Here is a 26,933-nt window from a genome sequence, read left to right on the forward strand (position 1 = left end):
AGGCAGAAAAGGAGAAAACAGAGGAGAAAAAAATAAATAAAAATTAATAAACAAATACAAAATAAAAGGGGGGGGGGGGGTAGATGTGGTGTTAGGAAGAGAGTTGAAGAAAAGAGAGAGCGAGCTTGAATAAGAGAAATTTTTTTTAAATAAAATAAAAATTATACTATATTAATAATGATAATAATAGTGTATAATGTTAATAATTTAAATAAACTTAAATACTTAATTAGGTTAAGTATACTTAATTACCCCCTCAATTATTATTTATTTATTTATTTATTTATTTTTCTTTTCTTGTAGATATTGATGAAGTTGTATGGTTGAGGGTGGCTTCAGACAAAGAGGGTCAGCTTATTTATTATTGTTGGTAGTTTATGAGATTTAACCAAGAGGGTTGTAATTCTGATGGTGGCTTCAGACAAAAAGTGGTGAGTGGGTTCATGATTGTTGGAAGTTTACAAGAGATAACCAAGAGGAGTGTAATTCTGATGTATTTTTTGTGATTGAAGTGAACTGGTTATCCATGGACATAGACTCTATTAGTAAGTTTTTACAAGATGCAATATGTATAGTATTCCTTGATTTCCAGTTCATGAGGATAGTTTTCTTGGCGATAGTTAGGGCCACTAAGAGCAACTGAGTGTTTGTATTATTTAAGTTGGTTAGTGATATGTCGCCTAGTAAACAGAGGGAGGGAGTGGGACGTGACATCCCAGAAGATTTGATAGTGAGCCAGTTATGTTTTCCCAAAATGTTTTAACTGAGGTGCAATGCCAAATGGCGTGAAAATAGGTGTCTGGAGTGTTTTGTGTACAATGAGTGCATATTTCTGAAGTAAAACCCATTTTGAATAGTTTGCGTCCAGTTAGATGAAATCTATGAAGTACTTTATACTGTATAAGTTGCAGGTTGGCATTTTTTGTCATGAAGTAGATATTTTTGCAGATTTGTGTCCAGAAAGCGGCATCGGGAGTAATGGATAAGTCTGATTCCCATTTTGCGTTTGGTAGGCTCAATGTGTTGTCTGATTTTGATATTAACCTGTATAATTTGGAGAGTAGTTTTTTTAAGGAAGATATATTAATTAGTTCTGAGATTGGAGGTGAAAGGTCTAGATTAGTTGTACGAATGTCAATTTTTGATTGAATTGATGATTTGATTTGGGAATATTCCAAGAAACAATTACTCCCAATACCGTATTTCTGGACCAAGTGGGAAAATGGTGTCAGGTTATTATTTAAAAAGATATGCTGAAGTTGTGTCATGCCCTTTTCTGCCCATGTGCGTAAATTAAGTGGCTTCTTGTTAACTATAAAATCTGGGTTATTCCAGATCGGGGTGACTTTAGATGGTGCAAGCGTGGAGTTTGTTATTTGGTGAAATTTCCACCAGGCTGTCAGAGTTGCAGCTATTGTTGGCATTTTAAAACAGTAATGTTTTTTGATTGTCCGGTTAAGGAAGGGTAGTTCTGAAGTGTTAATGTCCTTACAAATTGTTTGTTCAACATCTAGCCATGTGTTTTCTGATGGGTTAGGGTGAATCCATTTATGTATATATTGGAGCTGGTTGGCCAAAAAGTAATGATAAAAATGTGGTGCTTCCAGTCCTCCTTGTGTTTTTGATTTCTGTAAAGTAGTGAGTTTGATTCTTGGGGTCTTGTTTTTCCAGTAAAATTTGGTAATTATTAGGGCTGTCAAAAATAATGCGTTAATGGCGTTAATTATTTTGTGGTTGTTAATTACGTAAATTTTTTAAACGCATTTCACGCATGCGCAGTGTGACGAATTATTTGCGAGGAAAGCGATTGGGGAGCTAGAGGCGAGATGGAGCAAGGTGAGCCTATGGACGGATTCAAATATAAAAAGAATGATGATGGTACAGTTAACAAGTACAAGCCTGGGCGACAGCCCCTCTGCAACTGGAGTGGTTATAGCCAAGCTTAAGCCCGGTTCTGCTGGGGTAGACGGTGCTATATACTGTACCCTCAAACGAAAGCAAAGCAATTGAAGATCTGGCAAACAATCCAGCATTGTTCATCTCATGACTAAGTGTAGACGCGATGTAAATAAAAGATTCATTGTGTAGAAAGTTTGAGTTTAGAAAGCTTTATTGATTATAATGGAACTTTGTGAGATCTCTATGAACTAAGATTTGTGACGCTTTTGGTGATAATAAAGGGAGCGCGCTTTGCACTTTCCATGCCATAATCCATTCAGAATTTGTATGAAACTTTCGTTTTTCTTATGTTTTGGGAATTACATCTGCATAGTTATGCTGGGTTTATTCTTGAAAGAGCGGTGATTGACGCGGTGATATCAAAGCAATTGACGGAACAAAAATGATGCGCTTTCTGTCGTCTCGTTCTTGAACAGGCGTGCTTAACAAAAATAAAGCAAAATGCATGCCTCACAGACATGATAAACATATCTATAGAGAGCTTTAAATTATTACTTAATGAAATAAAACAAATCGAAAAAAAAAAACTTGTTTATTATGTAATCCGTAAAGATAAATTTCTCTCTCAAGGCGCTTCCAAAAAGGAGATTGCTGTCAGGATCTTTGCGACATTGACTCTGAATACACTTTATTAATAAATAATTCAGATATGTCCTTACTCTTTCCCGACACATTCATTATTAATTTTTGCCGGCATTTTGTGGCAAGTTTCAGCCATACTGCGTGCAAATGAACGCGGATCTCTTCCAGCTGCGCCATCCGAGCCGGTCTCGAAAGTAAAACCGAAAGTCTCGTGTTGTTTCCACCAGCGCGGCATTTTTTCTTCTTCAACATAATTGATGGATGTCTAAAATATAAAAAATAAGGAGTAGCCTAAAACAGGCCCGATGCCGGCCCTGACATAATATGAAAATATGAAAATTATGTATCTGTGTACTGTTATTTATTTTTTGGTATGCATTTCAGAAAAAAAATGGTTAGGATTCAGGTGTAGTTGCAAATAGTGATTAATCCTGATTAATCCACTGAAAAGTCTGATTAATCTGATTAAAAATTTTAATCATTTGACAGCCCTAGTAATTATTGAATCTAGTGATTTAAACCAGGTAATGGTGGGCTGTGTTGGAATCATTGTGAATAAATAATTTAATTTCGGGAGTATAGTCATTTTAATTACTGATATTCTGCCCATAATAGATAGTGGTAAATTCATCCAGCGATGAAGATCATCTTCTATTGTTTTGAGTAATGGTGTGTAGTTTAGTCCAAACAACTCTGACAGCCTGGGGGGAAACATTAATACCTAGATATGTGATACAATTGGTGCACAGAGGAATCGGTGGTGTCTGGGATGTCACATCTAAGCAGGAAGAGTGTAATGGAAGTATAGCAGATTTGCTCCAATTGATTGAGTATTCAGAAATTTTTGAGAATGAATCAATGAGTTTAATCGTTTCTTGTAATGATGAGGGGGGGTCTTGTAAATATAATAAAATATCATCGGCATAAAGACTTATTTTATGGTGTATATTTAATGTTTGAACTCCTTTTATGTAGCTGTTTTGACGGATAGCTGCTGCTAGTGGTTCAATGAAGATGGTGAATAGTGAAGGGGAGAGTGGGCATCCTTGTCTAGTCCCCTGGTGCAGTGTGAAGCTACGTGATGTTAGTCCATTGGTGATAACAGTGGCTGAAGGTGACGTATACAGAATTTTGATCCAGTTGATGAATGACTCCCCAAAACCAAACCTCTCTAATGTGGAAAACAGGAATTTCCAGTTGACTCTATCAAATGCTTTTTCTGCGTCGAGGGAGACTATGATGGTTTTTGCTTTTTTAATTGATGAGTAATACATTAAGTTAAAAAGTCTGCGTGTGTTGTTTGATGCGAGTCTGTTTTTAATGAAACCAGCTTGGTCTGGATGGATTATGGATGGTGTGACTTTTTCTATTCTATGAGCTAGTGCTTTAGCAATGATTTTAATGTCTACATTAATTAGTGAAATTGGACGATAACTTGACGGAACTGTTGGGTCTTTGTTGGGTTTGAGAAGGAGTGAAATTGTAGCTGTATTCATGTTATCTGGAAGTGTAGATTTTTGTTTTGATTCGTTTATCATTCGGATAAAAAGTGGTGATAAGATGGACCAGACGTGTTTGTAGAACTCAGCAGGGAATCCATCTGGACCTGGTGCTTTATTGTTCGGCATTAAATTAAGAGCATTAAAAATTTCATGTTCTGTTAATGGGGCTTCAAGAATGTTTATTTGATGGTTACTAAGTTGAGGTAGGTTGATATTGTTAAGAAATGAATTGATGTCATCCTGACTTGGATATTTTTCAGAAGAATATAATTTATTATAATAGTTTTGAAAGATTTGATTTATTTCTTCTGGTGAGTTGGTGGACTTCCCTGCTGTGTCTGTGATGAATGGTATTGTTGTTTTTTCTTTATTTTGTTTGATTTGATTTGCCAAATATTTGCCAGATTTGTTACTATGATGAAAATGTTCTTGTCTTAGTCTCTGAATTAGAAATTGGGTGTGTTTATTGATTAATTCATTCAGTTTAAATTTGTATTTTCTTAATGCAACCTGTGTTTCTTCTGTTGGGTTATTTATGTTGAGGTCTTCCAATTCTTTGATTTTTTTGTTCGAATTCTGCCTGTTGCTCCTTCTCTTTCCTTTTTTTGTAAACAGAAAATGAAATGATGTTTCCTCTTAGTACAGCTTTCCCAGCTTTCCCTATGTATATACTTTTTTAACACAAATGCAGTAGCTCTGCATTCACAACTTCACACATTCATGATCTAGGGTTTACAAAGCAAAAATGCAAAGAAACTCAAACGCCCTTTACCAAAAATATTAAAACAATGATGTCGGACGATTTTAAATTTGAAGGACAAAATGAGATTGGGAGCTTTTTGCCCTACTCTACATTTTTTAACCAAAGTACACAGATTAAGTGGTTACATAATGCGAGAAGTCGCAGAGTTTGTGCAAGATAAGCATTTGTGGTTAAAAAGTACATCTTTTTTTATTATAATTATTATTTATTTTTTTTTTATTTTTTTTTTAAATGACAGATCGTTTCGCTAGATAAGACCCTTATTCCTCGGCTGAGATTGTGTGTGAGCCCTTTAAGGCTGCACTAAAACTGCAGCTTGGACCTTCATCCCATCGATCTTCACTAAAGTCCACTATATGGAGAAAAACCTGGAATGTTTTATTCAAAAACTTTTTTTTCCGACTGAAGAAAGACATGAACATCAAGGATGACATGGGGGTGAATAAATTATCAGAAAATGCATTAAGTATAGTTAAAAAATGGAACCTTATAGTAAAGTGTTAGCAGATTTCTATTCTGGTTTTTACACAAAAAAAATCTGTCTTTTTTAAAATTTCATGTTCAATTTAGTGTGTTACTTGCCATTTCTTTGTAATTAATTGTGGAATTTACTAGCATTCTTTTAATTATTCCAAAAGGTGTATGGAGCATAATGTGAAATCCTGATGAAAAATCTCTGAAAATGTCTGTTTTCCATATAATGCAAGTTAATGAGGCTGGTGTCAAGCATCAAAATGACGAAACAAGCACCATAAAAGTCGCACATTTCACTCATGCACTATTTTAATTGTCTTGTGAAGTCGTTCAATAATTTGTGTGATGAACAGATCAAAATTATAACCTAGAGCCATTACGCTGACATGCTGTTTTTGCTGTCCACACGGCTTTTCTAGTCCATTTCAGAGTTTATTAGAAGTAGGAAAAATGTCTTAAATTTCACTCTGTTCCTCACTCAAAGCTGTTATGTGGCTTCAGACATGTTGGAATATGCAGCGGTGGCCAAAATTATTAGAACACCAGTATTTTCACCAGCTAAAAATGGTTTTAAGTCAGTTATTTCTATACTTTACTGTAGTGTGTCAGTTGGAAATATCAGTTTACAGAGACAGAATAAATTCAGAAGAACTGTGGCAACGTCTCCAAGATGTTTCAAGACACCTACTTGCAAAGCTACAGTACTGTTCAAAGTTTTAGGCACTTGTGTGAAAATGCTGTAAAAAATAGATTTTCTTTATCAATTCACTTCTATTAACAAAATTAAATCAACATTTGTTGTGACCATCCTTTGCGTTTAAAGCAGCTTTTCTCTTAGGTGCATAGTTTTTCAGATAGCTTTGCAGGTAGGTTTCTTGAAGCATCTTGGAGACGTTGCCACTATTCTTCTGGATTTAGTCTGTCTCGGTTTGTTCTGTTCTTCATGTCATTCCAGACTGGATAATTGTGAGATCAGATCTCTGTGTGGAGCACTGGCTGAAACAAAAATCTCACTGGATTATTACAATTAATGGCAAAATGAATGTTTGCTGATAGCAAAAAAACAGAAAAGAAGATAGACTTAAAACCAATTTTTTAGCTGGTGAAAATACTAGTGTTCTAATAATTTTGACCACGACTGTGTATGGACTGTTCGATACTTCTTCGGTGCTTTTTAGTCATTTTAAAGCTTGACAGACCAAGTCCTCAATCACGAGTAGTCAGGATATGCTACCACAGAAAAGATAAAGTCAAATAGGTTGAAAATAAAAAAAAATTTGATTTAACAATGACAGAGTTTTAATTTTTGGGTGAACAATTCCTTTATTTATGTAGTTCTTCCCATCCAATGCGGTTGGTCAAGACCCTATGTTGTTGCCTTTAAAATGTGATATCAGTGGCAAGCGGATGTGTGCGTGTTTCATTGTTCACGGTTTTGTTCTATGTTTCTCCCACATGGCTGCTGCTGGATAGGGGTCCAAAGTGAGTCTGTGATCTGCAAGGAAAAACTATTACTTGGCTCTTAGCTTCTGCTCATCTCTCTTGATGAGCTATACTGGCAAAACTGGCAAATTGCTGGCATCCTGGAAATCCCAAATTCTTTGTATTTCCAAATTCAGATCCATGTGTTTTCTCCTATAAATGGTGTGTCATCTTATAGCCTCTGTTAAAGAGCGGTCTTAGCGTTGGGTAATTAAATTTTTTGAGTCATTCTCTGGATTTTGGGATTTTCACGCAGCTGACACCATGTGTCAACATGGTGGTCATCATGTTCATGGCAGCCTGTTCTTTTCCTAAAGCGCTGTCAAATATTTGACCTTTTCTGGTGCTCTAAAGTGCTATTCTTACCAAGATACCATCTTGACCTAGACCTCGGGGGAGGGTAAAGATCCAGTATGTTGTCATGACCCATAAACATAGAGAGAGCAGCACAGCTATTCTAATCAGGTCATTCTGAGCCCTTTAGCCAGGTTCTGCGCCCACTTCTTGCCCATTAGACTATATGTGCTCCATCATCCACCTGCTATTTCTTCACTGCACTGCACCACAACAATAGTCCATAGTGTGTATATATGGGTTTTCTTCAACTATGGCCACTTTTGGCACTGACTTATAGAATCTAAACAGATTTTTCACATCCCCATTAGTTTTTTAATTTGTTTACTACAAGTTTCACATAAATAAATCACAGAATAATTGCTGTTTTTCTTTTTTTTTTTCAGCATTCTGTTCTACTTTTTTCCCCACACACACAAATTACAGCATTGTTGTGTTGATATTGATATTTTTCTTTGTTTTACATGATCATCTAATACACTAAGGTAAATATTTATCAGTTGGTCATTATACAAATGATGCCACAACTGAACTACTGAATACTATACATTAATATATATATATATATATATATATATATATATATATATACATACATAAAAAAATAATAAGCAAGAAATGTTAAATAACAGTTAAATAAAATATATCGGCATGTAAAAAATTACAATAGATTCAAAATATAATATTTTATTATGCTTTTTTTCATATATGACTGAAAATAATGTTTTAAATAATCGAATTAATTAATTTTGTTTTTAAATTGAACTTAGGTGTGAGAGTGTGAGAAATGAAAGAGATTTAATACTAAATAAATAATAATACTAAATAAATATAAAAAATATATAAAAATAAAAATATAACAAATATATAAATATAAAAATATGAAGCTGAATAAAAAATATACATTAAAAACAATAATGGTGAAAATATGTTAAATAACTGTTAAATAAAATATATTGATGTAAAAAAAAATAGTTTATAATAGATTTTAATAATATATATTTTATTATGCTTTTCATATATTATGACTGAAAATAATTATTTGAATAATCTTACTAATAACTTACATTTACTTTTGAACTTGAACTGAGAATTTAAGGAAATTAAAATCTATAATACCAAATAAATAATAATAGTAAATATACAAATATATATTCAAAAAATAAATAAAATAAAATATAAAAACAGTAATACCAAATAAAAAATAAATAAAAAACAATGTTTAGTATAGATTTTAAAATATAATATTTGTATTACACTTTTTCATATTTTATGAATGAAAATAATTATTTATATAATCTAATTAATTAATTTTGTTTGTAACTTTAACTTAGATGTGAGAAATTATAGAAGTTATAAAAAATAATACTAAATAAATATTTAAAAATATATAATAATCAATCTAACCAATTTAGTTTACTTGAACTTTTTTTGAGAAGGTGTGAGAAATTAAAGAAATAAAAACAATAATACTAAATTAATAATATTACTAAATAAATATAAAAAATATAAAAATTAATAATATAAAAATATAATATATCACAAATGTAAGACTGAATTAAAATATACATACAAAAATAAATAATAAAATATATTGACATGCAAAAAAATGTTTTTTTATAGATTTTAAAACATTTTTATTATGCTAAATATATAATACTAAATAAGTAGAAAAATATGAAAATAAAAGTATATAAATATGGCATAGATTTTTTAAATATAACATTTTTATTATACTTTTTGTCATATTTTTATGACTGAAAATAATTATTTAAATAATCGAATTAATTAATTTTGTTTTTAACTTGAACTTACGTGTGAGAAATTAACAAAGCAATAATACTAAATAAATAAAATAAAAAAATAGAAACATGTATATATAAATATGAAATATAGATTTAAAAAAATAAACGTTTTATTATGGTTTTTTCATATTTTATGATTGAAAATAATGATTTAAATAAACAAACTAATTAATTATTTATTTCATATTTAACCTAAACTTAGGTGTATAAGAATAACCCCTTTAAGTATCTTACATTATCTTTCATTTCTCACACTTTTTTCCCCACACAGTATTACAGTATGGTTATGTTGTTAGTAATATTTTCTCACTAAGGTACACTAAGGTAAATCTTTATCAGTTGGTCATTATGCAAATAATGCCACAATTGTAGACTGGTGTATTTTTTTTACATAAAATAAATAAGAGTATAAAAAAAGTTTTTATGATTTTTTTTCAGATTCTGTTACTTTAAATCTAGAGCTTGAACAAAGATAAAATAACTGAAAAATAAGTGTAGTAAAAAGTCTCCACATTTACAACAATAACATTTCCCATAGTTGTTGAAACACCCATATCTTTTTTTCTTGTTTTGAGTGTAAATCTAACAAAAATGTGCGTGGTTTATACTTAAAACAATAAAAAGTTTAGTTTTTCAGATAAAGTGATCTTGTTTTAAGCATGCATGGATATTATTACCACAAAGGAAGATTTAGAAAACTGATTGTTTTCGCAGTGAGGTTGAGCAAAAAGTGCTGAGGACACCAACTAAGCTAATGTGCTATTCAGGTGTCATGCTAGCTTGTTATTTTTCCCTATTCTCATGTCTTGTGTAAGACTTACAGTGGATGAATCTGTCGGAGGAGCGGAGAGGTGCTTTATCAGCACCTTTGGAACCCTCCGAGACCTCCGGCCACAGCTACTTCTTCACTTTAAATCATTTGTCGGCAGCCTAGTCGACAGGCCTCGTTTAATAGCACTCAAGCTAATGAGTCCTCAGTTAAATTCATGGGCATAGAAGCCGGACGCTCACTGATTGATTAATTCCAACATAAATGTAGAGTTACTCCGTAGTCAGCACATGGACATATTGTTCATGCTGATGGAACATGGATTTGAGGCCAAGAGCAGACCTTGTTCTGAAACTCTGACATCTTCATCATCATTTTCTGTTTTTAAATTGGTTTATTCTTTATGGTGTTTGGGGTGAATGTTTCTGAAACGGAGTGAACTTTTTTTCTGAAAGAATCGACATAGATGGTATGCTGTTCCCTTCACAGAAATTTGCCATGGTAAACTTCAAAAGTGTCACCAAAAATATAGTTCCTGTGATTATTGTTAACTGTGCAAAGCTTTCAGAATATTTCTGCCATTTTATTTACAATAATGCCAGCAAATACCAAGTCACAACGGATTTATTTGCAGTTAACTGACAGTTACTGTGGTAAATTTCTGTAAGGGTCGAATCTATGTTGTATTCTGTACAAATGAAGCTCTTAAACAAGTGTTCTCTGATTTGAGATAATGCTAAAGTGGTTGAAATCGACTGCCTGAACGCTCCTATGTGCCCCATACTGTCAGAGCAGTGCATTATCTGAGTTCATGGCAGCTTTGGATTTGGTTACAGTGCCAGCATGTTTTTCCATATCCCCTTTTTATGCTCGTGTAATGGACTGTGACTCCCACAATAGTTTTACACAGACGCATTCTCCACACCAGACCGAGCTAGAACACTGGGGAACAAGAGCAAGCCGTCTAACGGGCCCTGGCTGGCCTCTCGTTCATACGAGGAGAATGTGGACAGCACTCCTTTGAAATTACGTACACAAAGGCACCTTGATTTATATTTGGGCTGTCCGCCTTTTTATCCAGTGCGGTCAGGCCTGAATATTGATATATGCTGCTGCATTCAATACTTATTGATATTGCACTTTAGGTCGCCTTTAAGATTACCCTTCAAATGTAATTGGGCTTCTCAAAAACCTGTAATGCAAAGTGTACCTGTACATTTGAGTTGCGCAACAGTGTCCACGTGCAGCGCTGTTTAAATTTCAAAGGGACTGTTTGTGTATTAGTTTGTAACTGTATTATTTAGTATGAGACAAATCAGTGAAAGTCTATGAAAATATGATTGCAGCAGCAAAACGTGTTAATTGTGGACTCTATTGTATTTATTCAAAAGTTTTTAAATGATTAAATAAATATTTATTTAAAATATTTTTTTAAATATATTTGTTTAAACTAAAAATATCTAACAAATATTTATTATTTTAATGCATTTAAAATTGTTGAAAATATATAAATAATCTAAATCATTAATCATGTTTGTCAACATAAATGTACGTTTTATTAGATCTCATGTTTAATTTATTAACTTCTATCTTCTTCCAGTTTTGTTTCTCAACATAAATGTAGACAGTATTATATGTATTAATTTATAATTTATTTACATTTATTTAAATAATTAGTATAACACATTAATTTAGATTTTGACCCTTGAAATAAGGTACAAGAATCAATTTACGTATTTTTCTTTAATTCATTTTGTTTGTCAACTAGGGATGCTCATATTGACCGTTTAACCGTTAACCGACAGTAAGAATTTTAACCGATTATTACTATCAGTTAAACGGTTTAAAAGTTTTTTTTTTTTTTTTTTTTTTTTTTTTTAACGTTTGCTGCATGGTGAAATAAATAATGCTATTTGTAAGTTATCTGTTTACTCACGGGCGCATGTCAACACGTGCAGTGTGGCTGTACAGACATATTTCGCTTCACCTTCACTTAGTAAACTGATGTAGTATATGCAACTCAATGGCAAGTGGCGATATTGGGTTATTAGAGAGTGAATGCGTAAGTGAATGTATTCAAATTCTGAATGAATTATAGTCTAGAAAGTGCGCATTAGGTGCTCCCGTTACAGTCACTGGAAAGCTGTCACTCATCCTAGAGTAGTTCATCGCAATCTCATAAAGTTATTAAAAAGTAATAAAATAACCTTTACACTGCACAATTAATCTCTTATTTATATAATGCCTACATGGCATTATATAACATAATATAATGCCTTTGTTTTAATGAGAGAGTTCGCGAAAGTGTAGAAATCAACAAAACTGAAACCGGCACTTTGAGTGGTGAGTGGATTGTAACATAGCCTCCTCTGATTGGCCACAGTGATAATCAAATCAACATATACACTCACCGGCCACTTTATTAGGTACACCTTACTAGTACCGGGTTGGACCCCCTTTTGCCTTCAGAACTGCCTTAATCCTTCGTGGCATAGATTCAACAAGGTACTGGAAATATTCCTCAGAGATTTTGGTCCATATTGACATGATAGCATCACGCAGTTGCTGCAGATTTGTCAGCTGCACATCCATGATGCAAATCTCCCGTTCCACCACATCCCAAAGGTGCTCTATTGGATTGAGATCTGGTGACTGTGGAGGCCTTTTGAGTACAATGAACTCATTGTCATGTTCAAGAAACCAGTCTGAGATGATTCGCGCTTTATGACATGGCGCGTTATCCTGCTGGAAGTAGCCATCAGAAGATGGGTACACTTTGGTCATAAAGGGATGGACATGGTCTCAGGTAGGCTGTGGCGTTGACACGATGCTCAATTGGTACTAATGGGCCCATAGTGTGCCAAGAAAATATCCCCCACACCATTACACCACCACCAGCAACCTGAACCGTTGATACAAGGCAGGATGGATCCATGCTTTCATGTTGTTGATGCCAAATTCTGACCCTACCATCCAAATGTCGCAGCAGAAATCGAGACTCATCAGACCAGGCAACGTTTTTCCAATCTTCTATTGTCCAATTTTGGTGAGCCTCTGCGAATTGTAGCCTCAGTTTCCTGTTCTTAGCTGACAGGAGTGGCACCCGGTGTGGTCTTCTGCTGCTGTAGCCCATCCGCCTTAAGGTTCGACGTGTTGTGTGTTCAGAGATGCTCTTCTGCATACCTCGGTTGTAACGAGTGGTTATTTGAGTTACTGTTGCCTTTCTATCAGCTCGAACCGGTCTGGCCATTCTCCTCTGACCTCTGCCATCAACAAGGCATTTGCGCCCACAGAACTGCCGCTCACTGGATATTTTCTCTTTTACGGACCATTCTCTGTAAACCCTAGAGATGGTTGTGTGTGAAAATCCCAGTAGATCAGCAGTTTCTGAAATACTCAGACCAGCCCGTCTGGCACCAACAACCATGCCACGTTCAAAGTCACTTAAATCACCTTTCTTTCCCCATTCTGATGCACGGTTTGAACTGCAGCAGATCGTCTTGACCATGTCTACATGCCTAAATGCATTGAGTTGCTGCCATTTGATTGGCTGATTAGAAATTTGCGTTAAAGGTTGTATCAGCGATTTCTAGCCTAAAACATAAAGTGTCGATTTCAGCTTACCTTTCTTCACGATCCGCTCGCTGCCTGCCCCATAAATTGTCTGTGAAAAAACCGCGTCTCTCTGGTCAGCCTAGGGTCCGAGATATGCCAAAAAAACAATCGGCACTATCAACACACCACAGATAACCAAACAGTGTTCCAACCAATCAGCGTCAGGGGTTTGGTGTTGTGGACTTTCCTACTGGTGCTGGGACGTGAGGGAGGCGGAGCGAAAGTCCACAACACCAAACTCCTGACGCTGATTGGTTGGAACACTGTTTGTTTTTGTGTGGAAAGGTTGGTAGTGCCGATTGTTTTTTTGGCATATCTCGGACCCTAGGCTGACCAGAGAGACGCGGTTTTTTTCACAGACAATTTATGGGGCAGGCAGCGAGCGGATCGTGAAGAAAGGTAAGCTGAAATTGACACTTTATGTTTTAGGCTAGAAATCGCTGATACAACCTTTAATGAGCAGTTGGACCTAATAAAGTGGCCAGTGAGTGTATGTCTGTGATTGGATATTGCTGAACGCTGTAAAATACGCGCTTCTCCACACGCATAATGACAGTGGATGGAACTCCGGAACCGCAAATTGAAAGGATTTTTGTGATGGTGTTTTTGTCGCGGATCTAACAGTTAACAGGCAGTGGTCCAGTCTATCCATGCAGCATGTCCACATGTTAAAAAAAAAGGCACACTGAGGTATAGGCTGGCCTGCTATATATTTTTATGTCAGACGGGAAGAACAAGACCGGTACCGTTCTTCAAAGCGCCAGTGTGTTTTAGTTTTGTCATCTTAATAAGATAGTTATTTAATTTATATATTCAGTGTAGGCCTATATGTTTTATTTGTTTTATTTTATTTCATTTAGATTTTCTCTGTTCAGAAGCGCTGCTGATGCGTGATCATTTGAGTATATGTCAATACAGTTTTTGTTGTTGCCCTGTATGCTGCTTTTTGCAGGTGAAAATAAAACATTTGCTTGTATTTTTAATGTGTCATCACAGATACTCGTGCATTCTATTTTTATTTTAAACGAATTTATTATTCTAATTTTATCAGTTTACGGTTAATGTTCGGATAACGAGCAGCGGTTGTCGGTCAGGAAAATTAACCGAAATGAGCATCCCTATTGTCAACGTAAATGTAGCTACTATTTTGTTAAAAACACTAACTGTTTTCACTAACTTGGATTATTTGGCAACCCAGCCCTGGGTAAATATTGGACAGAACACATACTGGGTTATTTTGACCCAGCTGGTGCAGAGTTGCCAGGTTTTCACAACAAAACCTGCCCAATTGCTAATCAAAACTAGACCAAAACTAACCCAATTGCGTTTCGAGGGGGGTCCCCCATTAAAAATTGTGTTCTGGGGGATAAAATACACGTTTTCCCGTGGTAGATTCACATTTCAGGGGCTAAATATGACGTTATTGGGGTCGATTTAACCCGCGGACATCAAAAACAACCTGCCGCAACAGTGTTAATGTAACCCAATTCTACTGAAAAATGCAGACTTGGCAACACTGGCTGGTTGGGTTAAAAGTTTTTACCAAACATGCTGGGTTGTTTTATATAAGTCAACTATTGTTAAAAAAATTGTATGTTGCTGGCTTAAAATAGGCAAGAAATTAAAAATATAATAAACGTAAGTTTTATCATATCTAATGTTTAAGTTATTAACTTATTTAAAATTGTTGAAATTATATAAATAATCTAAATCATTAATTAATTTACATTTTGACCTAAACTGAGGTACAAGAATCACTCTTAAGTATCTTCTTCCAGATTTGTTTCTCAACATAAATGTAGACAGTATTATATGTATTAATTTATCATTTATTTGCATTTATTTAAATAATCAAGATAATACATAATTTAGATTTTAACCTGAAATAAGGTACACAAATCAATTTAAATATTTTAAATTCAATTAATTCATTTTGTTTTCAGTGTAAATGTAGCTACTATTATGTTTATTAATTTATTTAAATGTTTGTAAATTATTAAAATAATCTAACTAATGAATTAATTTAGATTTTAACATGAACAGAGATACAAGATTCACTTGGATTTTTTTTTTTTGGTTTGTCAACATAAATGCAAGTACTATTATATCTAATGTTATATTCATTATTTTAATTTATTTAATTTATTTATAATTGTTATTGTTGTTGTTAAGTTATAAAAATCATTAATTAATTTACATTTTGACCTGAACTGAGGTGCAAAAATCAGTCTTTTTAAATTATTTTTCTTAACAATGATGTAGACAGTATATGTATTCATGAATGATAATTTATTTACATTTATATAAATAATCTAAATAATAAATTAATTTAGATTTTAACCTGAACTGAGGTACAAGAATCAGTTCAAGTATTTTCTTTTAGTTCATTTTGTTTGTCAACATAAATAGAACTACTATTATATGTCTTAATTGGTTTAATTTATATTATATCTAACATTATATAAATAATCTAAATCATTAATTAATTTGCATTTTGACCGGAACTGAAGTGCAAAAATATATATTTTTCAATTTCTTCAACATAAATGTAGACAATATATGTATTAATTTATAATAATTTATTTACATTTATTTAAATAATATAAATAATAAATTAATTTAGATTTTAACCTGAACTGAGGTACAAGAATCAATTCAAGTAGTTTATTTTGTTTGTGAGAATAAATGAAGCTACTATTATATGTATTGATTTAAACTAGGTAAATAATTAATTTTTGGGATTTTAGATTTTTTAGTGAGGTAAAGCAATCATTCTTTTTTTATTTGTCTGCATAGATGTAGCTAGTATCATTTAATAATATATGAAAATTCAAATTTTTAGAAATTGTACAATTTATTTATTTATTTACACAAACTGGTACTGTGGGCACCATTGAAGGCTTTTTTTTAAATCATCCTATAAGGTATTGATTAGTCACTCACTGAAATTAATCCCAGCTTGTTTTCTTGTCATTTTATCTCCTCAGATACCATGATAAAGTGGAAGTCACCAGTAACTTCTTGGGAGCCATGTGGCTAATCTCCATAACCTTCCTGTCTATTGGTTATGGAGACATGGTGCCTAACACATACTGTGGGAAGGGAGTGTGTCTCCTTACTGGAATTATGGTACATCTCGCTTATTATATAAATGATGTACAAGTCGTACATTTAAGACATTCATGTTCCTGCGAGTTTATCTGCATATATTTTAGTTATTAGTGTCCACTGAGCCATAACCTGAAACATCATCAAGCCATTTTGTAGAGGAACTGTATATAAAAAATTCTATTTTCGAGATATTTACACCCTTGTGAGTTTATCCGCATATTTATGTATTTATCACAGTAATTAATACCCACTTAGCCATAACGTCATCAAACTGTGAAGCCATTTTATAGGAGAACTGTATATAAAAACTTTCTTTTTTTTTTTGTGTGTTTGTGTGTGTTTTAGGGGGCCGGTTGCACTGCCCTAGTGGTGGCTGTTGTAGCCAGGAAGCTAGAACTCACCAAGGCTGAAAAGCATGTCCATAACTTTATGATGGACACTCAACTCTGCAAAAGAGTGAGCATGTTTTAATATACAGATTCTAGCTTAAACCATGTAAGTATAAAATAAGTGTTAAATGGAGCAGTCAGACTTGCTGCAAAAAGCACTTTAAGCCAAATGTTGATGCTGCATAAGCTGTGGAAAATAGCCAACTTTCACTTGATGAGATCATTTTTTTAGACAAAACCTGGCAAGCATATCTCACCCATATCTCTAATTCACTAGAGCCTTCCAGAGTCTACAACTAGTAGCACTTTATGCTGTATTTCAGCAGTATTCACTTTGAATTTTTTTCTGCCATAGTAAGTTCCCAAACACTAGCTGTAGTGATGTTTTCAAAATTTATATTTTAATATAAGTTTCGTATCTCGTCTTCACTTGCTGACAGGTGAAAAACACGGCTGCTAATGTACTCAGGGAAACATGGCTCATCTACAAACACACAAAGCTTGTGAAGAAGATCGACCATGCCAAGGTCCGGAAACATCAGCGCAAGTTTCTGCAGGCCATTCACCAGTACGTATATTTGCGACATTTAATCTTTGTGATCTTCCTTTTGCTATACTGTATTTGTGCTGTCTGCGTTTGTATTTTATATGAGGTGAGTTATAAATCTAAATTTTATGGTGCTTAAAACTGGATTTAGTTCAAGTTCTTGCTTTCCAATTTAGGGAATCTACTCACATAAAGTTTATTATATGGAGTTTTGGAAACGGAATCGAACCTTTTAGACTGAATGGACTGAATAGGCTAAGTCCTAATTTATTGCCACAGCGATTTAAGATCTTGAGAGGTTTACCTGTCAGATCATGGGCTTAATGCTGATGATGCTAAAAACAAACAAAGTTAAGGATAGTAGGGCCGTTCTACAGAATTGGTGCAAACTGCTGTCCAATCAAAAAACACATTTAAAAAGCATTTATGTATTCAAATCTACGTTTACTAAGATTCTTCTTTAATCTATTGAATCCCAATAATATTTAAAATATCAGTAAGCTTAATATACATAAAATCATAATTTATTTAGTATTTTTAATTGGGAGTTGGCTGTCCCAAACCCTAACCCTTAAATTTCAACTTAAGAAAACAATATTGAAATAATTTTTGCATTTTATTCCATTGTTGTTTTTAAAAATATCTTTTGGATTTTTTTTTCAGTCATTGAAACTGTAAAAAAAAAAAAAAATGTCATGTCACTACCCAGTGTTGTTTTTGACAACCATCTTAGATTTAGTCTTAGTCTTAGTCTTTTGGACTAAAATGGTTATTAGTTTTAGTCAAATTTTAGTCACTTCTATATGTGATAGTTTTAGTCCAATTTTAGTCGACGAAAAGTCAAAAAGGTTTTAGTCTAGTTTTAGTCGACGAAAAGTCAAAAAGGTTTTAGTCTAGTTTTAGTCAAAAAAAGGGGGAAAAATAGTTTTTAACAAATTAATGTAGGTCATTAAGTATTTTGCTGTTGGGTAGTGTCACTTAAGTTCTGAAAATAGCAGATCTATAGTTCAACACAATGTGAGCTTCCGGATCGACTATTTTCATCAATAATTACAAAAATGAAGGAATGTTTTAAAACATAAAAAACAAACAAGGATGGAATGCTAAAGCGGCTTGCCATACTAGTATGACAAGGAGTTTTTAATGCTAAAACGGCTTGCCATAGCGGCAGATATTTTCCGGTTTTAATTGGCATGCACAATAAGCAGAAATGTCATGCATTTTAAACGTCTGACGGACCACCCACTAACATTTCCGTCTATTCTCGTCTCGTCAACGAAAACTCACACACGTCTCGTCATGTTTTAGTCATCAACGAGCCATTTTTATCTCGTCAACGTCTCGTTATCGTCATGGAAAAAAGTGGCGTCAACGAAATGATTTCGTCATCGTCATCGTTGACGAAAACAACACTGTCACTACCGAAGCAGTGTATGTTTTGGTCCATTGGCTGAGATTGATTTTAACTACACCCCTACATTTATGATCAAGAAATATTTATGTGTCATTCTCTCTCATAGCTACATTGTAAGTAGATAGCTCCTGTCATTTTGAGGTAAATGTGTTCTAAAGTTGAAAAATCTTTAAGGAACGTCACTACCAAACACCTTTTTTCTGCAATTAAGCACAGTTTTATGTGTGTACAACTGTTCAGAACTCTGCTAGCTAACCATGTGCTGATTAACATCTTTGAGGTTGACTCAAAACTACCTAAAATTGTCACTACCCAAACAGCCACGATCAAAATATGTCTTCATTGTTTTGGTAGTGACGAAAGAGAACACATAATCCTTTATTTAAGGGAAATAAGCACAGTTTTAGAGTAATAATGTCATTTTTTAGCAGTATGTTTTAGTAGAGTTTTAGTATGTGAGTTAAAATATTGTAATGTGATGTGGTTGCTACCAAAACATTACTGTCACTACCGAAAATGATCGAAACAAGGGATGTTTTGTCAAAAATAAAGTATACTGAAGATGATATGACTATTACTAATGAATCCCTAACATTTAAATCAGCATGATCAACTTTATGCTTTTTACAAAGAAAGTTTGGATTCAAAATACTAAAAATCTCATAAATTACACTGGAAGTATTGTTAAAATTGTAATTGTTATTGATTTACCTCTGAAAATTGTTTTAATAAAATAGCAAAAAAATATTTTCAAATTAGGTGTACAGTGAGGGAAAAATTGTTTGATTCCCTGCTGATTTTGTACGTTTGCCCACTGATAAAGAAAGGATCAGTCTATAATTTTAATGGTATGTTTATTTGAACAGTGAGAGACAGAATAACAACAAAAGATCCAGTAAAACGCATTTTAAAAAAGTTTGCATTTTTATAAGTAAAATAAGTATTTGACCCCTTCGCAAAACATGACTTTGTACTTGGTGGCAAAACCCTTTTTGGCAATCACAGAGGTCAGATGTCTCTTGTAGTTGGCCACCAGGTTTGCACACATCTCAGGATGGATTTTGTCCCACTCCCTTTTGCAGATCCTCTCCAAGTCATTAAGGTTTCGAGGCTGACGTTTGGCAACTCGAACCTTCAGCTTCCTTCACAGATTTTTTTATGGGATTAAGGTCTGGAGACTGGCTACGCCACTCCAGGACCTTAAAGGAGTAGTTCACTTTTAGAACAAAAATGTACAGATAATGTACTCACCCCCTTGTCATCCAAGATGTTCATGTCTTTCTTTCTTCAGTCGTAAAGAAAGGAAAACATTTCAGGATTTCAATCCATATAATGGACTTCTATGGTGCCCCGTGTTTGAACTGACAAAATGCAGTTGTAATGCAGCTTCAAAGGGCTCTAAACGATCCCACCCGAGGAAGAAGGGTCTTATCTAGCGAAAATATCGTTATTTTCTAAAAACATTTACAATTTATAAACTATATCTTTACACAGAGTACAAACAGAGCAAAACAAAACAAGTAAAAAAGTATATAAATTGTAATATTTTTTAGAAAATAACTGTCGTTTTGCTAGATAAGACCCTCGGCTGTGATCGTTTAGAGCCTTTTGAAGCTGCATTTTGGAAGTTCAAACTCGGGGGCACCATAGAAGTCCATTATATGGAGAGAAATCCTGAAATGTTTTCCTCAAAAAACATAATTTCCTCACGACTGAAGAAAGAAAGACATGAACATCTTGGATGACAAGGGGATGAGTACATTATCTGTAAATTTTAGTTCTGAAAGTGAACTACTTTAATGTGCTTCTTCTTGAGCCACTGCTTTGTTGACTAACACCGTGTCCTAACTACATGTGACAAAAGGTATCTTTACCCTTTAAGAGAGTGCTCCTAATCGCAACTTGTTACCTGTATAAAAGACACCTGGGAGCCAGAAATCTTGCTGATTGATAGGGGATCAAATACTTATTTCACCAATTAAAATGCAAATCAATTTATAACTTTTTTGAAATGCGTCTGGGTTTTTTTGTTGTTACTCTGCCTCTCACTGTTAAAATAAACCTACCATTAAAATGATAGACTAATCATTTCTTTATCATTGGGCAAACATACAAAATCAAAAGGGGATCAAATATTTTTGCTTTCCCTCACTGTAATCAAAACTTTAATAGGTCAATAAAACCCTGCTTATTAAATTATATATTGCTGTGTTTCGGTAATGACAAATTTGGGGAGAGAAAAAAATATTCCAAAACTTCCTGCAAATACAATATGAGAATTAACTGCACAATTACTAGAAATGTGTACCTTGGATGTTATACAATTATGCATACATACAAATTTGTGGAAAAACAATTTCCAGCTCTGACTTTGAACCAGTTCTGTAGAATGACCCAGTATAGATTTAATATATTAGACAAAGCATAATTGTGTGCATAAATGACTGTATGCACTTGCCTTGGCGAGATGTTAATGTAAACTCAGTACAGCCACTGTCTATTATCATTTTTAATATCGATCAAACAATAATATTGGCAAAGAACAAGAAAGAACCCACTCACTGCTGTTAATTATTTCTTTGTTCATTATTGCTGACTATGTACTGAAGCAATTATTTGGAATCACTTGTTTACTTAATTGAGATATACTTGAGGGCTACATGCCATTGCTTTCATTTAATTTCTGTATATTTATAAACATATTTCACTTTTTAAATAAAAGTGGTGTTTCGTAGCATATTAGTTTTTGCTTTGGAACTTGTATGGCGCATAATGAAATGTCATTGGTATTGTCTCATTCTTGGTATAGACAGTAACCTGGATACATGAGAGATTAGAAATTTTTCATATACACTGTTCAATATGGAAATCTTATGAAAAAATTGAAGTGACACACAAATGGTGATGCAAATCAAATGATTTTTTTTCTTCAATTAGTCATAAAAGTTGAAAGTTTTTTGGTGTGGTGTGCAACTTGAGGTTTTTAAAAAAATGTATTCTGTGTTCCATTTGTTTTGCCTTAAATCACTGCAGAGCTCAGAAGTAAGTCATGCCTTCTCTTTTTTCTTACCATTGGAACCCTTTTTCATTTTTATAAGTCTTATTCAGCAATATCAACCAACATGACGAACATTGAAAACATTTGAAGCTGGGCACCATTTTTATTTAGCATTGAAATCCATTGGATGAATTGCATTTACATGGGTTTACCAACCTGTTTAGGTACTTTGGAGGGAAAGGTTCTTCTCATCTTCTCAGCTTCAAATTTATCAGATGCCACAATGTCCGGATTTCATTCATCTAGCCTGTACCAGATTTCCACAGAACCTCGCACTGCACTTTTATCCTTTTAGTCGTAAAACCTGCTAGTCTGCTGGTCTGCAGTGTTTTCTTGCAAACACAAATCTGTTGCAAATCATTCTTATGGAGGTACATTTAGAGAAATACCCAATGTGAATGTTATAAGACTGCATTAGAAGTTTAGACACAAGCTTTAGCATTTGGTACTTGTTTCCTTTCGTTTGGTTGGTTCGCTTTTAATAGGGACGGTTCACCCAAAAAATGTGAATTCTTTAATTTAATCACCATCATGTTGTTCCAAATGCATTTGACGTCCTTTCTTATGTGCAAGAATTTGTTTAAGAGCGTGAGAGTGCATGAGAAAAATACAAATGTCTGATTTAGAAAAAACATACAAAATAATTTATTCTTGCGCCTAAGTTCAGGTAAAAAAAATAAATAAATAATAATAATAATAATTTCTATTGTTAAAAATAAATTTAAATCCTTTATTGTTAATAAATAAATATAATACAATTACACGTATAATACTATCTACACTTATCTTCTTAAATCAACCAAACAAATATTCAAAAGAGTGATGATTATACTTTAGTTTAGGTTAAAATTAATAATTTATATTATTTAAACAATATATTAATAAACATGCAATAGTAGTTACATGTTCACAAACCAAATTAATCAAATAATACTTTTGTTGTATTTATTGTACCTCAGTTAAGGTTAAAATCTAAATTAATATTTTTTTATTATTAAAATAAATTTGAATGAACTATTATAATAAAAAAATAATATTAATTACACATAATACTAAATATCTACATTTATCTTCATAAACAAACCAACAAAAATATTATACCTCAGTTTCAAAAAAAAAAAAAAATACTTTATATTGTTTAAAAACATCTAAATTAATTAATAATTTATTATATTAATAATACATTTTAACAAAAATTATTTATTATTAATTAATAAATTAATTACACATGTAATACTATCTACATGTATCTTCATAAACAGATTAGTAATTTGTTAATTAAAAAATCTATTAATAAATATGTAATAGTGGCTACATTTATTTTAATTTAATAATTTATTATTAATTAATAAATATAATACTAATTATATATATATATATATATATATATATATATATATATATATATATTATACCTACATTTATCTTTATAAACAAACCAAAAAAATACTCAAAAGAGTGATTATTATACCTCAGTGTAGAATAAAATTAATACTTTATATGGTTTAAAAACATCTAAATTAATTAATTAATAATATTCAAAAGAATGATTAGTATATCTCAGTTCAGGTTAAAATAAATAATTTGATTATTTTAAAAAAAAATCTATTAATACATATGTTATAGTAGCTACATTTATTTTTATTTAATAATTTTATATTATTAAAAAACATTTTTGAATAATTTATTATTAATGAATAAATATAATACTAATTACATATTTAATACTAAATATCTACATTTATCTGCATAAACAACACCTCAGTTCAGATTAAAATTAATACTTTTTATGTTAAAATTATTAATATAAATTAATTGATAATTTATATTATTAAAATACATTTGAATAAGTTATTATTAATGAATAAATAAAATATTAATTACACATGTACTGTCTACGTTTAATTTCATAAACAAACCAAAAATATATTTAAAAGAGTGATTATTATATGTCAGTTCAGGTTGAAATGACAAATTTATATTATTTTAAACATCTATTAATAAATATGTAATAGTAGCTACATTTATTTTTATTTAATACTTTTATATTATTAAAAAAAACTTTTTATAATACTATATTATTAAAAAACATTTTTGAATAATTTATTATTAATTAATAAATATAACACTAATTACATACTACTAAATATCTACATTTATCTTCATAAACAAACAAAAAAAAATCAAAAGTGTGATTATTATACCTCAGTTCAGATTAAAATTAATACTTTTTGATGATTTAAACAATTTAATACTAATTCTACATGTAATAGTAGCTAAATTTATGTTCACGAACATGAACCAAGTAATACTTTTGTTGTGTTTATTATAGTAAGATTATTTAAATAAATTAATAAAACACTCTCAGAAAAAAAAAAGGTACAAAGGCAGTCACTGGGACAGTACCTTTTCAAAAAGTACACTTTTGTACCTAAAAGTGTACATATTAGTACATAAAAGGTACAAAAGTGTACCTTTTGAAAAGGTAATGCCCCAGTGACAGCAGTGTATAGTTATAGCTTATGCTTTTAAAAAAGTGACCGGTGCATTACACAAAATTTCTCTTTTTGTGTTCCACAGAAGAAAGTAAGTCATGCAGGTTTGGAAAAACATAAGACTGATTAAATGATGAAGAGAATTTACATTTTTCACTGAACTAATCCTTTAAGTGCAGTAACATTTTCAGCCCGTGTTATAGGTTCTCTGATGTGAATCGCCAGTCCTGCCTCTGTCTGGCACACAGTCAAAGTAAAAGCGCAACTGCTGAGCACAACAATTCATTTATAATGTATTTGGCCTTCACTTTTACGAGACCACATAAACATTCCCTTGCCTAATGCATATAATCATAAAATTCTATAAATATCTGCACATGAAATGCTTCATAAACTCAGCAAATCGGCCTGTGTTGCGGAGAAGGTAACAACTGTGTCTGGAGTGCAGGGAACTATGGAGGTCTGGGTACAGAAACAAACAGACCAATTTTGGCCCTCCCAAAATTGAGAGTTCAAGCACATGTGAAAAAGTACAAAGTGTCCACCTTTTATTTTCCATAAAGCTTGCACACTTGAGTTTTTCACACTTTGTTTTTTTGTTTTTCAGTGGGAAGGGGAGAGTTTGAAGCAAATGGATGGTTGGGGGTGGGTTGGTTTAGGTTGCTTGGTTAACTCTAGAGAAGACATTTACAGTATAAACATCACATTGTGTTTATATTCTCCTTGTGAATATCATTGAAAAGCATTTTCCTCAAGAAATTGTCCTAAGATCTGACAAAGTTCCTCATTCTGCACTTAGAAAACTCTCCTCGCCATCTCCCATTTCCGGGTTTCGTTCATGCTTTCCTAGAGGAAAGCCTAGCTATGTGTATCTAGAGAGTTTCTGGTGTTAGCTGTCTGAATTCAATAGGCACTGAAATTAGGTTAATGCTAATGCATCACTGCTAGCACATCTGTCATTACCATGGAGCACAAACTGTATATCCACCCCATTCTATATCTTTATCAGTTCATCTGTTTCCACATTGCACCGGCTCCAGTCTGACACGATATAATGAATGTTTTCTACCACATCCTATTGAGTTTAAATGTCTGCCGTCACACTGTTGATAAAGGTGGTGTTTGGGGTGTGTTTCTGCACATTTTGCACCCTTCTTGCTACAATGAAGCTGTTAAATCATGACGTCAATTTGTAGGCCTGTCTGCCAGCTGCAAAAAAATCGAATGGGTTTTTAAAATTGCTAATTATAGTTTATGTTATATGATTTTCAATTAAATTGAAGTCTGTGATTAACATAAGCTTACTTGATTTCCAGGTTTTGTTTGACAATATAAACATAAACATGAATTTAAAAAATATATACACTCCCAGTCAAAGGTTTTTGAACAGTTAGATTTTTAATGTTTTTAAAGAAGTCTCTTCTGCTCACCAAGCCTGCATTTATTTGATCCAAAAACAGTAAAATTTTGAAATATTTTTACTATTTAAAATAACTGTTTTCTGTTTAAAATTAGCCTGGAAAAAATCCAGACCCTAAGATTAAGGGTCTGGCATCGAGCAATGAAAAGGGCCTAACTCGAGGGGCAGCACCAAGCATGCATTTGAAACTGTCACTGCACGCAATTGGATAACGCCACGACCAATCACAACAATACACCCCATACGCTTTGTTACCAGCGGAGCCAACTGATAGATTAAACTCTTGCCGTATCCAGTCGGCAAAACAGCAAAAATGTCCTTCTTGCAAAGGAACGATTCGAGCACGGTTTTCTGTTCCTCTTTTAAATGAAAAGCTAAGTCTAACTCGTTCAATGTAGCGGCCAAAGCCGTTTCAAACAACTGGTGTTCATCTGTAGCCAGCTTTCAATGTTTACTACATGATTCGGACGTCGCAGCGCTGTCGTCATCAGTTTAGCTCGCCTCTGGCCCGCCTACATCAGATACACCGATTTAATTGGTTCCCAGAACTGCTTACGTATTGCAGTAACATGCATCATTGCTCGATGCCAGAGTGTCTTGCAGAGACAATTCAAATTGTGCTCTCGCGAGACCTCTGGATTTCCAGGGTAGTTTAAAATGTCATTTATTCCTGCGATTTCAAAGCTTAATTTTTAGCATCTTTACTCCAGTCACATGATTCTTCAGAAATCATTTTACTATTCTGATTTGCTGCTCAAAAATCATTTATTATTATTATTATTATTATGTTGAAAGCCTAGTAGATTTTTTCAGCTTTCTTTGATGAATAAAAAGTTCATAAAAACAGTGTTTATCTGAAACAGAAATCTTTCGTAGCATTACGTTGTAATCATCACTTTTGATCAATTAAAAGGATCCTTGCTAAATAAAAGTATTAATGTCTATAGTTTATTTCCATCTATATTTTTTTATTTTAGATAAATGCTGATCTTTGGATCTTTCTATTTATCATAGAATCCTGAAAAAAAAAATACTCAACTGTTTTAAATATTGATAATAATAATAATAATAGTAAAAAAATATTTCTTGAACAGCAAATCAGAATATTAGAAAGATTTGTTTTTTGGAAGGATCATGTGACACCGAAGACTGGAGTAATGATACTGAAAACTTTTTTTCACAAAACGTTTTAAT

General features: G+C 32.8%; 1 protein-coding gene across 2 annotated transcripts in view; it reads left to right on the forward strand.

Annotated features, from left to right (window-relative positions):
* kcnn1b (potassium intermediate/small conductance calcium-activated channel, subfamily N, member 1b) overlaps positions 1-26,933 on the forward strand; it is a 58,482-nt gene that overhangs the window by 24,490 nt on the left and 7,059 nt on the right. Inside the window, exons 4-8 of one of the 2 annotated variants that reach the window (XM_073818962.1) lie at positions 6,484-6,496; positions 13,091-13,122; positions 16,293-16,434; positions 16,762-16,872; positions 17,246-17,373. In XM_073818962.1, coding sequence (XP_073675063.1) covers positions 6,484-6,496; positions 13,091-13,122; positions 16,293-16,434; positions 16,762-16,872; positions 17,246-17,373 — 426 coding nt within the window. The remainder of the gene's footprint in view (positions 1-6,483; positions 6,497-13,090; positions 13,123-16,292; positions 16,435-16,761; positions 16,873-17,245; positions 17,374-26,933) is intronic. The other variant, XM_073818961.1, reaches the window with a different exon arrangement.

This window comes from Garra rufa, chromosome 15 (assembly GCF_049309525.1).
Source record: "Garra rufa chromosome 15, GarRuf1.0, whole genome shotgun sequence".
NCBI lineage: Eukaryota > Metazoa > Chordata > Actinopteri > Cypriniformes > Cyprinidae > Garra > Garra rufa.